This window comes from Ptychodera flava, chromosome 1, assembly GCF_041260155.1.
Source record: "Ptychodera flava strain L36383 chromosome 1, AS_Pfla_20210202, whole genome shotgun sequence".
NCBI lineage: Eukaryota > Metazoa > Hemichordata > Enteropneusta > Ptychoderidae > Ptychodera > Ptychodera flava.
The window spans coordinates 9389088-9403984 of NC_091928.1; the positions used below are offsets into that span (position 1 = coordinate 9389088).

General features: G+C 37.0%; 1 protein-coding gene across 1 annotated transcript in view; it reads right to left on the reverse strand.

Annotated features, from left to right (window-relative positions):
* LOC139129558 (zinc phosphodiesterase ELAC protein 2-like) overlaps window positions 1–11483 on the reverse strand; it is a 22255-nt gene extending 10772 nt beyond the window's left edge. Inside the window, exons 1-11 of the mRNA XM_070695208.1 lie at window positions 11194–11483; window positions 9965–10021; window positions 9034–9104; window positions 7969–8036; window positions 5033–5087; window positions 4565–4633; window positions 4014–4127; window positions 3260–3324; window positions 2619–2677; window positions 2045–2105; window positions 995–1046 (exon numbers count right to left, since the gene is read on the reverse strand). Of these exons, the coding sequence (XP_070551309.1) occupies window positions 995–1046; window positions 2045–2105; window positions 2619–2677; window positions 3260–3324; window positions 4014–4127; window positions 4565–4633; window positions 5033–5087; window positions 7969–8036; window positions 9034–9104; window positions 9965–10021; window positions 11194–11411 (889 nt within the window). The 5' untranslated portion in view covers window positions 11412–11483. The remainder of the gene's footprint in view (window positions 1–994; window positions 1047–2044; window positions 2106–2618; window positions 2678–3259; window positions 3325–4013; window positions 4128–4564; window positions 4634–5032; window positions 5088–7968; window positions 8037–9033; window positions 9105–9964; window positions 10022–11193) is intronic.
* Between the last annotated feature and the right edge of the window lie 3414 nt (window positions 11484–14897).

The window sequence follows — 14897 nt, forward strand, 5'->3', positions numbered from 1 at the left end:
AAATAGCAGGACTTGAGGCCGCAACCCTTTAACCCTTTTCCTGCCAAGTCCATATTTCACCATCAGGTCAAGATGGTTAAAATTAATGAAACACGACATATTCCATATGGTGTATTTTAACATAATACTGTACATTTGAAAGCTGTTGAAAACATAAATACTGTAAACTTTATTTTTTTTTGGACTAAAGATGCTAAAACAGATCAAGCCAAGTGGGTGAAAATGTGTCATGTTTTGGTACAATACCCCTTTTTACTGACTTGGCTGATGGGGAAGTGATACTGTCTGGCAGGAAAAGAGTTAAAATTCTACACTTCATGACTATTCCCAATTTTGATTGGATACACTCTAAAAGATATAATTCTGACTGATACTACTCTAGCGTATCCATAAGATGCGCATGCAAGTATTGTACAAGTACCGGTACACTGTATATTGTACAACATACTTCCAAGCTCCGATAATATGAGTGCCCGTAATGAAAATTTGATCTTCAGAAATTCAAATACACTGGCCATCAAAATGCAAGCTTGTGAGAAAAAGTCACAAGTTTTTATTGAATCTCACTAAATCTGCACATGATTGCAAGATTAAATATTAACTGCTGGTGTTAGAATTTGGTAATCAAAGAGTGCTATGAACAGTTAAATGCTACAAAACATCGTGTATAATCTCACATTGTCTGCTGCAAGTCAAGTACCAACATTGCAAAGACACTACTGAACTGACAGACTGTATGGTCTGAGGTGCTGGGAGCACCGCACACATCTGAATCTTTCAGTTTGAGACACCATGACCATAGTTTTTTTTCTATCACAACCACATTTTTTTTCTATCGTGTGAAAGTTGACAATTTTCAGTAGACTCGCTTTTCTTGCAGTAATTCAAATATCTATTTCCTTTTATCTTGAATCCAGTGATGCTACATTCAAAAGCAGCACTGCATGTTCAACAGCTCATGAGAAGGAAGATGAAAAAAACAAGTCATACCTACCTATAAAAATTGGGCCTGGAATCTTTGGTGTTAAAACATCTGATGGAAAAATCTGTTTATAAACACAAAGCAATTTTATTACTGTTGAATTAATTGAAACTGACAACGACTATTCAAAACTGCTTCATTAAAATTCTTTTGAATTTTAAAATTTGAAAGTCTGTATTTGTGTTATTACAGCAATAACAGAAGGGCTGGAATGTGCAAGAGCCTGTATGCCACACATTCAAGAGCAGAAAAACCTGTATCAAGGCTATAAAGATTTTATAATATACCATGTGGAACGATAAAAATGTAGTTAAAATAACAATCTGCAAAATTTTGGAGATAATACTCTGTGCAATGAGATAAAACTGTGTGCAATATCAAAAATTATCGTCATATGTGTCGAGTTTTCAGAAAAGCAATGACCGCATGCCATCATGGATTGATAAATATTATGATGTCAATTGTTTATGTGTAGAACTTGCAAAGCAACATGCATCTACCAATAAAGAATAAAATATCTTAAATTATATTGAATATGCTGTCAGGCTCTGATTTTAAATCTAGAAGACGTTTTTCTAATCTTGCGCTGGCTTTGTTTACATATAGACCGTTTGGGGATGGCAATGTACATAGAAACCAGAATGAAGGTAGTTCAGTGATGAGAGATACATTGAGCTTGTAAACTCAGCCTCTACATGCGAAACTGCGATGTTATTGTTTACCTGTGAATTCTGATCCAGACTATAATTCAAATATCGACAATAACAATATCTTTCACACATATAGACACTACCGGTATGATGACAAGTTAAACACAGGTGTTCCGAAATTTTTTGGGAGTAGAACAAGATCTTGCGATTTACATACAAAACAAAATTTAGTGAAAGAAGTCATCAAAAGTTACAGCTACTGTTTCAGTGACATAAATGGTCTAATAAATATGATTCAACAAAAATAATTACTGAAGACAGTCCCTTAGATGTATGCATGTCTTGATTGAAAAAATACTTTTAAAAATGCCAATATTGCCGATTGTGAGTGACAGAAACAAGAATAGTTTACCTCTTTTCCATCCTGTGTTTTCACAGAATTGCCTTTCTTTAGTTCTGAATATGCTGGGCCTCTGAAATAATAAAGGGGGTGACTAAGGATTAGTGGACAAAGCTTTGCTTGCGCAACTGGGAATTTCTTAGGGGGCTCTAAATGGTGTGAGTGGACTCCCTATGTTACCAATTATTCAAACAAAATTTCTTTATGTCCACCAATCTTCAGTCTTGCCAAACAAGGGTCGGAAGATTATTTTTCTAAAATAACCTCCGAACAAAAAACAATGAACTCTGATTGAAATTATGGACTGTGCCTCTTTTTTATATATGATTTCTTTTCAGTGCTACATATGTGTGTAGTTATGTTGGACCTGTGTACAAATAGTAAGGAGTGAACAGGTACACAGTTAGAGAAATCTGGCAAATGTGTTGTAAGGTACCAGGAGCAACATCTCAAATACCTGTAAAAATTCCAGTTACACACATACTCACAAGACATGTACTAAACACAGTAACACAGCAAAACATCTTGCTGCAATAATACCGATAACATTGATTGAGACTGATAAACAGTGACTCTTTCTACTTACGGAGGTAGGCCCAGTGCTACAGCTTTTTCCACAACAATGTTGCCCGGTTTATCGTTCATCTGAAATCAACAGCAAATACAAATCATCAATCGCAAGGAAATGATTTTGTTTTCTGGACACTTTGTAATCGGTACTAACAGAAAAGATCAGACAGGGTATATAGTTTGGTACATACTTTGTTTGCCATAGTTGGTGAAGTTGAAAATCATACATCAAATTGGGATGAAATGTGTCATGGCTATTACAATTTGTCTATGAATTACTGCCACATACATGTTTAGGTTCACTTATTTCCCAAATTGTCTATTCTTTTTCAAGGTCAAGACAATCCATCACTTTATTGCAAAGACACCTCATTTGCTATTTCACATATCTGACTTAACAGATTTGGTAACCTGTGATATACATCAGATATCAATAAGTATCTGAGTAAATGAGAACATTTACATCGGTTTTATTTTACTCGTATGCTCAGTTTAACCCTTTCACCACAATAGTTCAGCCCAAAGCCATTGTTTAAATGGTGATTGTGGACCTGTTAAAAGGGAATTGGGGTGAGCAGATTAAAGTTGGCCATCTAATTTTTGTTCATGAACTTTGGTTTGTTGGTTCAATTGTTTTTTTACTCAATTCACACGTACCTTAAAAATATACGCAACACTTGTATCAGCTTCAACTATCTCACTCAGCTTCCTTCTCTTAGGTTCTGTAACAAAGCAAGCAGACGGTAAATTATCAACACATCACTCATACAGTTGTCGAAATCCACTTGGCTCCGGACATACCGGTATATGTAGGTCATTAAGGTACAGTAAGTACTCACATGAAGTTGAAAGTCTAAATTTTTGCTTATACTTTCCTCAATGAAACTTCAAACCATTCCCTTCAGAAATCAAGAATTAAACTCAAGGGTTACCGTTCAAAGTTTGTCACTGGAGCAACAAATTACCTAATATTTACTGACATTTTATATCAAAATGCCCCTCCCCAACCCCTGTGTTAACTCTGTGGGGCAAAATCATATTTTTGATTTTCATAGAAATAAGCCTGTGAAAACTTACTCAGTGGGCTTCAAAATGAGCCCAAAAGTGGTAGACCAAAATACAAATTATCGTAAAAGTTTGATAGTCCCAATATCTGTCCCAAAGGCATATTCTACTTAATTGGTCAGTTGAGGATATGAAAATCCACAAAATTTAAGATGTGCCTTACACCCAGTGGCTAAGGATCACTGCTAAGACAAGGTATTGCAGTTTTTCCAATGGCAAGATCTGAATGCTCTTGGATTGCATTGCTATCAGACGGACCACTAGATTTTTCTTGAAAATGGTCCAGAGGAGGACAACAAGCTATAATGTGGATTTGCTCATTCCTGGATATATACAGATAACTTACTTGGACTTCCAAATGATGTACTGTGTTCCACTTTCATTCCCTGGATGACATTTTCTAACAGGAAAGTTTCACTTCCTTCAGACTGGTCAGAGCCGCTTTCTTCTCCTTGTTTCCCTGTCAAGTGATTGCAAGGCAAGGTCAACACAAAACCCTGATCGGTGTTTACATAAATAACAGGCACATTTAAAACTCTTGTAACATCGAGTGGGATTTTTCTACTGATATATTTAATAGGCAATCAACTTTCATCAAACACAAATTATATGTTTCAGGCAATCTTGGCATCTCATATGGACCATGATCATGAATGGCTTTGGCAGGATAATTTTTTCAACCATGTGTTCGAAATCTCAGGAGTAATTTCAGACTGTCTTCTGACTTTTAGCAATTGCAGAAATGCAACACTTGAGTGTATGAGCAATATCAAAAATACATATTTCTGAGTGAATTTTTGAATGTGTAACTTTATCCTGTAAAGAAGAATGATGGTGATTTGATTGCCTTCATCATTTGCAGAATTGCTAACAGTAAAGAAGCATACCGGTACTTACCGTGGATGGGCACTGCTTGCACTGACATTACATCATCTTTCAAAGCCAGCTCTTCATAACTCTTGCATACTAATGATAAAGTAAAACAAAACAATTTAGCGTATCTGTGAATAAGGTTTTATTTATTTATTTATTTATTTATTTATTTATTTATTTATTTATTTATTTATATCAGTTGTTACTATCATGCATTACTTTTGCATTCTGCAGAAGCAATGTCCTCACAGCCTGAAATCATGCAGTAACAGATGGTCAATACTCATCAGGTAATTCCCACATGAACAAGTATACGTGTACTACAAAAATACTGCCAAAAGATAGTGACTTTGTCCCTGGAACATCGTAAGTGACAAATTTGAGGCATCATGAACTACGGTACATGGTGCATCTCAAAATACATTTTTATATGCGGTAAATGTGGACAGTGCTCTTGTCCAAATTCAAGTCAAAGGTCAAAGGGTGACTCACCAATATTAATTCCATCAAGTTGGGCAAATATCTTCACCGCTGACATGATCACAGACTGCAATAAAATTAAACAGTGACTAGTTAACCAATTGTTGAAAATACATGTATTGGTGAAGAGGAACTTGTAGAATACTGATCACTAAATATTTCAAAGTAATTTGATTGCATCTGCACACATGACCACAAACTGCCTACGTATGGTTCCGAGTGCCTGTATTTGTTACAAAAGATCTTGTGAATATCATGAGGGAAAATGCCAAGAGGATTTGACCGGTTATGAAGGGCTTGACTACGCAGTTTCTGCGTAGTGAAGCGTCATTACGTATTCATGGTGACCCTGGCCAGCTGTCAATATCTTTGGGGGCTTTTGTCTTTTGGCCTGCTTTGCATATGCGTCGTTGGACACGACCTGCCAATCACCCAGGTAGTCAATTAAACTATTAATTGACTGTACACCACCCAGCAGTATCAGTCATATTTTAATCGCGTGGCCCGGGTGGGCACAACGTAGGAACGCGTGTATTTCTATGTGTACGTTTCACTTGTGGTGTTGTTTTTACCATCGTGCGTTTGAAGTCCTTGTTTCACCTACAGCATTACCTTCAAGGTGACAGGCTTACTATTAATGTTCAGTATCATTCATTGCACCGAGTTCTGCCCATGGTAAAAACCACCTGTTTTGCCTACTAATTACTGCCCGTCGCTGCCCGTCCTGAATGTAGCCTATCTATAGCTACAGTAATCACATAAATCATTTATCAGTTTTGATATATACTCCTAAATTGTAAGTTTGATCAAAATCGAGACCACATTCAAGGGCTATGCAGACTGTCCATGTACGCACATAGACTCTCGAGAAAAACTTTCTCGAGGGTCTATGTACGCACACACAGTGACAAGAAGGCGGCAAACACCTACTCACCAAGCACATCGAATCGGCGAAAAGAAGCATAAAAAAGCTAGGCTCATCGCCAAAACAAACGCGCCAAGCGCTAACAAAAACCCATACCAAGCGGCCCTTTTCAAATACTCCAAAAAGAGAACTACCAAAAAACCCCATAAAATGACATAGAACACACAAACACTTAAAAGAAATAACAAAAATCGTACACATAACAAACAACTGAAACACAACATTAAATACAAAATAAACAATCACCGTAACGTAACAGAAAACATGGCCGTGGAAATAAATCAGCTATTTCCAAAGAAAAGCCGACAACAACATGAAATTCAACAACAACCTATCATCGCTCAAACTATGAAACTCCGAAAAATAGTACTAGGCAAAAGCCTTAAAATTCATTCGTATTCGGACACCAACAAAACCAAACAGAATAAAACCACCTCAGGATTTCAACAAATAAAGTCGTATAATGTGACTACGCTACATCGTGAGACACAAACAATCGCAACACCAATTCAAAGAAAAGTCAAATTGGACTCCACGAACAACAAAAAAACAAAAATACCCTTTCAAACAAGGAAACAATACATGTCGCGTGCCAAAAGAATCGCGATAAACCAGCTTGCAAAGAATGGACAAATTTCGGGAAAATAACCCTTCGACAAGGGTCGGTTTTTCGTTATTGTCAACACAAACGATTACGTACTCGAATGCGAAAGGCAATTACGCAACACTCAGTATTATACACAACAAGCCAGAACAAACAGTAAACAAAGTAAACGAACTATTAATCAAAATGTACGAGAACAAGCACATCAACCAGGATACTTGTAAGTATCTTGATCCAATAAACATAAAATCCGTACCCCGCAGTGGTACTTATTGCCTAAAAATTCACAAACCTCCGCAAAAATCTAAAAGACACACCAGTCAAAACAAAATTTACCGAAGTAAAGAAATATAGAACAAACAAACAAACTGAACCACCAAACGGACTCACAACGTGACCAAAATTAATATACTTGCCTCGCTAATCGGAAAGCAAGACCACTAAAATGCATTAAAATAAATTTTCACAAACACAAACAAAGGAAAGAATCTACACTGCGACTGATGAGAAACCACACTCGGGTTTCGAAACGCAAGCGTCAAAGGGCGACTCTATCAACTTTTGTAACAACATAGGTCCGGCTGCGTCTCGCCATAAGCTTTCCCCACACAAACAAAACATTACCGTACACACTAATCCAAACTTCTCTACAAATATCCAAAGCGAAACAAACATTTCATTAACACACGCAATCGGATAAGAATGTAGGAACACATTTCGAAACGAACCAACACAAACTCGACACAAAAACATTTAGGATAGTTACGTTGAGAGCCTCTTTCACATTTTTTACATCTCGCTATACTGTCTATGATTCTAAAAATAAAGTCATCTGCCACTTTTTCTGTATACGCGGTTTGGCAAAACTCATCTCTTCGATCGAAAGTTGGGTGATTCTATGGTTCTTTGGGGCACTTAAGTGTACGTCAAGCTTAGGGAATGTGGTTACATTCGCGATGTTTTATTCGAAATTATTTATTTCTTCTTGGGCAAATGCACGTAATTCTGCTGTTGGAAATACTGGCCGCTCATAAACAAGACAATAAACTCAATATCTGTGCATCTTTACTTTTATTGTCAAAGTACCACCGACACCCACAAAAAACCAGTCCAGGTATTTGCAACTCTGCCATCCGACTGGTCAACAGGAAATCAACCATAGGTGTCTTTTGGCACACGTATACGCCAGCCACAACGGTAATCTGCACCACTTATCACCATCGGGAAGGTACTCCTCCCCCTATACCACTGGCGATCCCACCCTCAAGGCACTGCGTCATTCGACCAAGCATTGTTATTGTAATTTCCTGCATAAAATTAACAGCGAGGTCAACCGGTCAAATCATCTTGGGTTTTCCTGGCATGAATTAGAGATCTAAATAATTTTCCACAAACTTCTTAGTGGTTTAATCAACCTACCAATCCCGGTGGACCATAGTACGTCACTTTTTTTGATGTTCCTATGTCTCTCAATGTCAAGGTTAAACCTGTATATAAAATGCACAGATTGCATTAATGTACTTATGTCAGCTGTCGACGTGCCATCCAAGCCTAGATGCACCATCTTTGTCAAATCAAGACCGAGGTTAAAATTTTCACATTGTGATCGCTACGGTAAAGTCTGAAATGTATCACAACCTTCAATATGATGAAACTCTTGCTAAGAATGACAAAGAAGCAATTAAGCGGGAGGTGTACGTAAATGACGGACACATTGTCTGTTCAACTTATGAATTTGGAATTGAAAAATTTGTTCTTTACAAAAAAGATGCCCTGATTAAAGAGTGCCATGAAGAGACAACTTTCCCATTACCAGTTTATAACATTTAGCTGATACATTTATGCTTTCTCTTCAAAGGTCAGCATCTATTGAGTCAGACTAGGAACTGTGTACTTTTCAGAATGTCCTGAACTTGTTTTTTCAGTGTTAGCAGCGATCTACTTCTCTACGCATTTGATGATGAGGTCAGTATAGCTGCCATTTATGTATTCGATAGTTTGTTTCATTATTATTTTCGACAATATCATTTGGGCTTTATTTAAGGGCCAGGATCTGTTACATTTGTGAATTTTTTCACCTTTTTGTTTCCTGTGTGAACTACAAGTTCTTGTTCTACTCCTTAAAGCATGTTCAAACACCAACTGTTTAGCTTGTCATAACATCAATATGAGTAGCATGCACAGTTATTGTTGTTTACAATTGAATTCTAGTCTGGAGCAGAATTCACCAGTCAACAATGACACTGCAATTTATACATGTACACTGCAGGCTGAGTTGACAAGCTGGCATACCTAAACATGCTTTTGGGAATTGAACAGGAAACAGTAGTTGACATTGGCAACAACAATTTAGACGAAAATTTTCAAAAGTTACAGCTACTGTTCATTTAGAGGAATTTTTGCGAGAACACTTTTTAACACTTAGAGAATTCTTCAATGACTGATCATCTGCATATAGTAAAACCACAACTCAATGATACATACCGACCACCCCTCCTATGCTGTTCCATGAAAGACTCGTCAGGAAAACACTCTCAACTTTTGAAAGCCACATTCTGAAATGTAAATAAACAACAAAGCACATTACATCACAACGTAACCAGATCATATACATGTATCTGATCACTCAAAGAATTTCAAATCATTTTTACGTGATCTTTAATTCCTCTCTGACGTCATTTCAATGATTTGGTAAATTTACCAATCTGATTAAAATCTGATGTAGAGATGGGTTGGTCTTTTATGCCATTGCGAAAAAATAAAGACCACAATATGGCAGCGTAAAATACCAACCCATCTGATCTCTACATCAGATTTTAATCAGATTGAAAATTGACATCCTATTGATCTGAGCAATCAAGAGATGCTCTCAGAACTTGACTTCACTGATAAGAGGGTGTTCAATTGAAAAGGTGTCATTAAACTATCAAAATGAATTTTATTCTACTAAATCTTGACATGTTCAAAGTATGGTAGTCCTTAATTTTCACATATACGGTAGTTTGAATACTTATCACACAAATATGAAGATACTGATACCAATCTACACACCAGGACGCCCAAAATGAAGATTGAAATCAAATATAGACAAAATTATGGAGCATCCTTTCCACACACATTATTCTCAACCTTTTCAGCGTCAAAGTCAATTTTTGTCACCTTTATGAAACATATCACAATCCAATTTTCAGGTTTTTGCCAAAATTTTGATAAACAACTGTATCAGCCAATGAAATGTGATACATACCGGTATTTATTTGGTTAAAAATTATCAAAAAAATTACAGTAAAATTCATAAAAATTTGTAAAATGTTGCACTTAAATTTTGGTGGAAAAAACTACAGGACTCAAAGGGTTAAGTTGTTCTACATATTTGGTGAGTCTTCAAATCAGCCAAACACAATCAGTTACTTACCCATGTTCCATCATCATCCTCTGAGTTCCTTCACCACAATTGATCAGATACCGACAACTGCGCAATCCAAATACAAACACACAGAAATTAGTTTTGTCTTCATTTGTGGAACAAAGGAGCATGCATGGTAGATTCATGATAGGAATAACGCAGTGACACTCACTAGATAACTTACGTCTCATGTTGCTATTATCCTACAATTTTATGCAGTTTTATAATGTATTAAAAATTTCTCACATGAAACTATCACATCTGTACCAATATTGAGAAAGGAAGAAGCTTTAGTGACACAGGGAAAATGTGTATTCGTTGCTTGGGTAATATACCCTCTCACTGCCTCCATTCACAGGCATATTCACGAGTATTTTGTAACTGTTATTATCAAGTTGTACGACATTCAGGGATCTCCAAGTTCATGGTACATGTACATCTACCAGATCTGGAAAAGAGTTTATCATCTGTGCCATACATGTATCTCCTGGTACAATACAACAGACGACTTCGTACATATACATGTTCAGTAAATTTCTTATTTGGAGCTAAAACTGCATTGACGAAGTCACGAAATAGTCATATCATTATCAATGTAGCTAGGGAGCCATCATTATTTATGACCTAGGGGGGTCGGAGGAATGTGAGGGGGTCACTCAAAAAATTGAAAACTTCAAGAGGGGATGCTCAAAATGTGGAGAGGAATTTAGAAGGAGGTTACTCAATTTTTGGTGCAAAATTGTACCATTGCACACATCAAAATTAAACAATATTATATGGATGGTTACTGGGTATAGCGTGAGCTTTTATATCTGTATTTTGTTGTCACGTTTGAATGTCATTTTGTTGGTTTAACCTTTTTCAACCGTCCTGAAATAAACGATAATAATCTAGCAGGGTACGTATTTGAAAGGTCTTTACTATTGCTGTATTTTATAAATTTTACAAATGCATTATTGGTATTTAACTCTTCTACGTTGGGAAATAGGGTCAGTCAAAATTTCTGGGTTTCCGAAGTTTCCGATGAAATTCCTTCGACCCCCGAACCCCCGGCCGTACATAATGACGGCTCCCCCAGCTCTGCGTGGCACTCACAGAGCTGTGTGTTACCGGCTTTTAGCCTACAGGAGGCCTATAGCCGATAACACATGAGCTAGATCGTAGCTTGACCCCCCCCCCCCCCAATTGGTGCCCGGCTGTTTATTTGGCAGTCGGTGGGTTAAGTTGACGATACTTACTCTGCAAAATCCGAATAGAGAAACAACGATGGTGGACAGTGCGGAGGACCTGACCCCACCACTTGAAGGTAACAGTTACTCGCTCCCTGCGTTCTCATGTCTTCTGCTTGATGCCTAGAAAAACATGACACGGTCCAAGAAACGTAGCGTTTACTTTTCAAGCAGCGTCTTATTGTAGAAAAAGCGAGGCTGTTCTTGACAATTGATGAAAGTGCCATTAAAACAACGGTCTTCGTAGGTTACCGACGATTGCACATGTGTTGCACAGAAGATGATGTCGGGTCAAAGGTTACGTGTAGCGCCCTCTATAAAAGACTCGAACTTTTATCCCGGACCTATGGAAGACCGGTCACGACATGCGACATTCAAAACTGCGACCCTGCGTCCCGCGAGTTTGAAACATGCGACCTGCGACTTCGGCATTTAGACCTAGGTGTATAACCTGCGACTTCACAACAGCGACCTGCGTGTTTGTCAAACTGCGACCTGCGACTTCACAACTGCGACATGCGACAACAACACGTAACGTTTCATGGTGTTTTCCTCAGTATTAGATTGGAGGCGCATTGCGTGAACTTTAATCCTTTGAGCGCCAAAGTCTATTTTTGTCCCCTTTATATAATAAACCCCTGTCAATTTTTCTCCAATTTTTGCAAAAAAAATTGGGAAAAACCTGTAGCCAATGAAATGTGATGTCGATTTGGTCCAAAATTATCAAAAAATTACAGAAAATTCATACAATTGGTAAAATTTTGCACTAAAGTTTGGTGGGAGAAAATTACAGCGCTCAAAGGGTAAAACGTGGAAAGGAGATTTAACGTTCAACATCGATCAATTAATAAGCCATTGCTTTCGCTTTGGTAAATCGTTCACAAAGTCTGGCAAAACTCAATTCATGTACACACCAGTTCACTCATTTTCATCTGGAGAGATAATTTTATGACGGAAATGTTGACAGTACGTGTTAATGCATGGAAAATAATATGCTACGTGATCTAGGCATTTATATGTTTATATTATAATTTCAAATTATTTTAGATATTCTTCGTCTGCCTTACCTCGCTTCTTTCCTTATGTTATCAACAAACTTTTTGATTTTTAGAAATCTCTGGTATTTTTCCTCATATCACTGTGGTATAACCATCTAGCTGTCTGTTTAATCCGTTGTCCCCCCTGTATCATAACTGCGTCAGTGTCATTGCAAACATTCGAATTTTCAGTTATTGTCGTTCATTTTCTAACATTTCCAGTTTTGTTCCAACTCTCCAGTGATTGATCATCGGATGTTGCCATCTTTTCGTCTAATTTCATTTTTACTTTTCGTCAAAAAATCGAATTGATCCAACTTTTGTTCAGTTGGAAAAATAAAAATATTCTTACTGGTTAACTTCGGACTACATTTGTCTACACAAATAACATATGCAAAGTAAAGCAGTTAAAATAATACTGATATTGACAGAAGTGCAAACATATTTGCTAACCATGAATAGCCAGAGACCGACTCAAGTTCTTTATAGATAACGCGAGTTAAAACTGTAAAACAGGACATAATTAAACCCTCCTACAATCCTATTTTCAGTCTTTAAGCCTAGGCCTACATACATACTATAATATGTACATATTATTTTTTGTGTGTATATAATATTTAGATCATGTAGGCAGAAAAGTTCCAGAAAACTATTAAACACTGATGTAGACGTTTAAAACCCTATTGCTATTGCATTATTTCAGATCGGTTTGCCTTTCGTAAGAAGGAAAATAAATTTGTGCTCTTCGTTTGTGGAATTCTCTACCGTCACAGCTTCATACACTTCTATCGCTGGTTGAATTCTTTCGCTGGCCGATTTTTGCGTAGGCCAGCGGTGCGAAAATAATGCTCTGGTCGCGAGAATGCGGTAAACCGGCTGTTTTAATATAGTGCAATGGTGTCCCTCGTGTTTTTCAGGCTCGTGTTCAGAGCAATGGTGCGAACAAATCAAGACTGATATCACAGTTTGACAAACACGCAGGACGCAGGTCGCTGTTGTGAAGTCGCAGGTTAGGCCTACACCTTGGTCTAAATGCCGAAGTCGCAGGTCGCATGTTTCAAACTCGCAGGACGCAGGTCGCAGTTTTGAAGTCGCAGGTCGCATGTCGCATGTCGTGACCGGTCTTCCATACGGACCCGATCCCATTTCGACGTGCACTCTAATTTCAGGACAAAATTTCCTAATTCGACTTCAATAATGTTGCTTTATTTTGCACGCGAAAATAACATTCCACCTCTCAAATATAATATAATCTCTCTTATTGTTTAGTCTCAAAGTAGCTCTTTAAAAAGGCCGCTGACAGCTGTCCCTCCACTGTGTTCCAATGTATACTCTTTGTTGAAGAATTTCAGTGGATCATGGATGTAGTTTTGTTACGAATTTCTGGTGTGGTTCATTATTTCATGTCATCACTACACAAACTCATGTGACATTACGAATTAATTAAACAACTCTTTTGGGAATATTTGCCAACACATTTTTTTTTTTTTTTTTTTTTTTTTTTTTTAATACTTCTGTCTTGGATTGTTCCTATACCTTAACGATCACCATAGCATCCATTGCGCAATATGCATGACCGATGTGTTCTACCAAAGTTGGTATCGGGTCAAAGGTTAGGTGCATTCAATTCACCACTGGGGATGGTACCACAATTGATCTTTATAGGTGATCAACAACAAAAACACTAATGGACTGAAAACGGCGAAAAGAGTCATGCTCTGCCTTTTTTGGCAAAAAAATCACAATTTACAGGACCTGGAGCTCTACCAATCATGCAGCAGATTTAAATAAGACAAGAAACACAGACATATATGAGTGTTTTCTTTGGCATAAGTTTTTAATTTCAAAGACAAAAAATTGACAGCCATTGCATAAATTATAATATAGACTGTATTTTTACATAAAGTATTGTCTTGTTCTTTTATATGCCTGCTGCCTTTCTTTATGATATATAATTTTTGCCTTTAATATCAAAACACTGCATTTAAGTGTTCACTCATGAGTTAAAATTTATCAAAAATACACGCCCTACATTTATCATTAAAACAAATGTGTGAAATTCAAGGACTCAAAATTTCAAATATTTACAAATCTCTGAGTTATGTAAATACAGAAAGATGTCAACATTGAAAATGTCCGTGTGCTGGTATGTGTAGTACTTTTTAAAAATTACATTCAATATAAAAAAGTGGATGGCATTACAAAATAGGTTTCAAAGTTATCAAAATTCTCTGCTAATACATTATCAATTTCAAACAATTTTTATTTCATTATTGTCCAAAAAGGTTAATTTTGGTACATGCACTACAAATTTATATCCATGGATCAAGGAGGTCTGAACCTTTTCACAACAATGGTTTGGCCCAAACCATTTGTTGACAGAAGTGACAGTAGAACTGTTCACAGGAATATAGGGGTGTAGACGTAAATGTAATAAATAGACTGTAAATCAGAAAAACTTCAAGAGGTATGTGTTTATACTGAAAGATTTTGGTTCATTCCATTGTGAAGCCCCATCAATATTTCTGTGTCAGTTTCACAGTAAACAGTGGCGATCCCAAAGGGCCGCAAACATTTCTGATAAGGTTGTTCAAAACACGTCTGTAAACACAAAAGGTATATTACTTTTAAACTCCTATATTCCTGATGTGGATTGTGGTGCATAGAAAAACACAG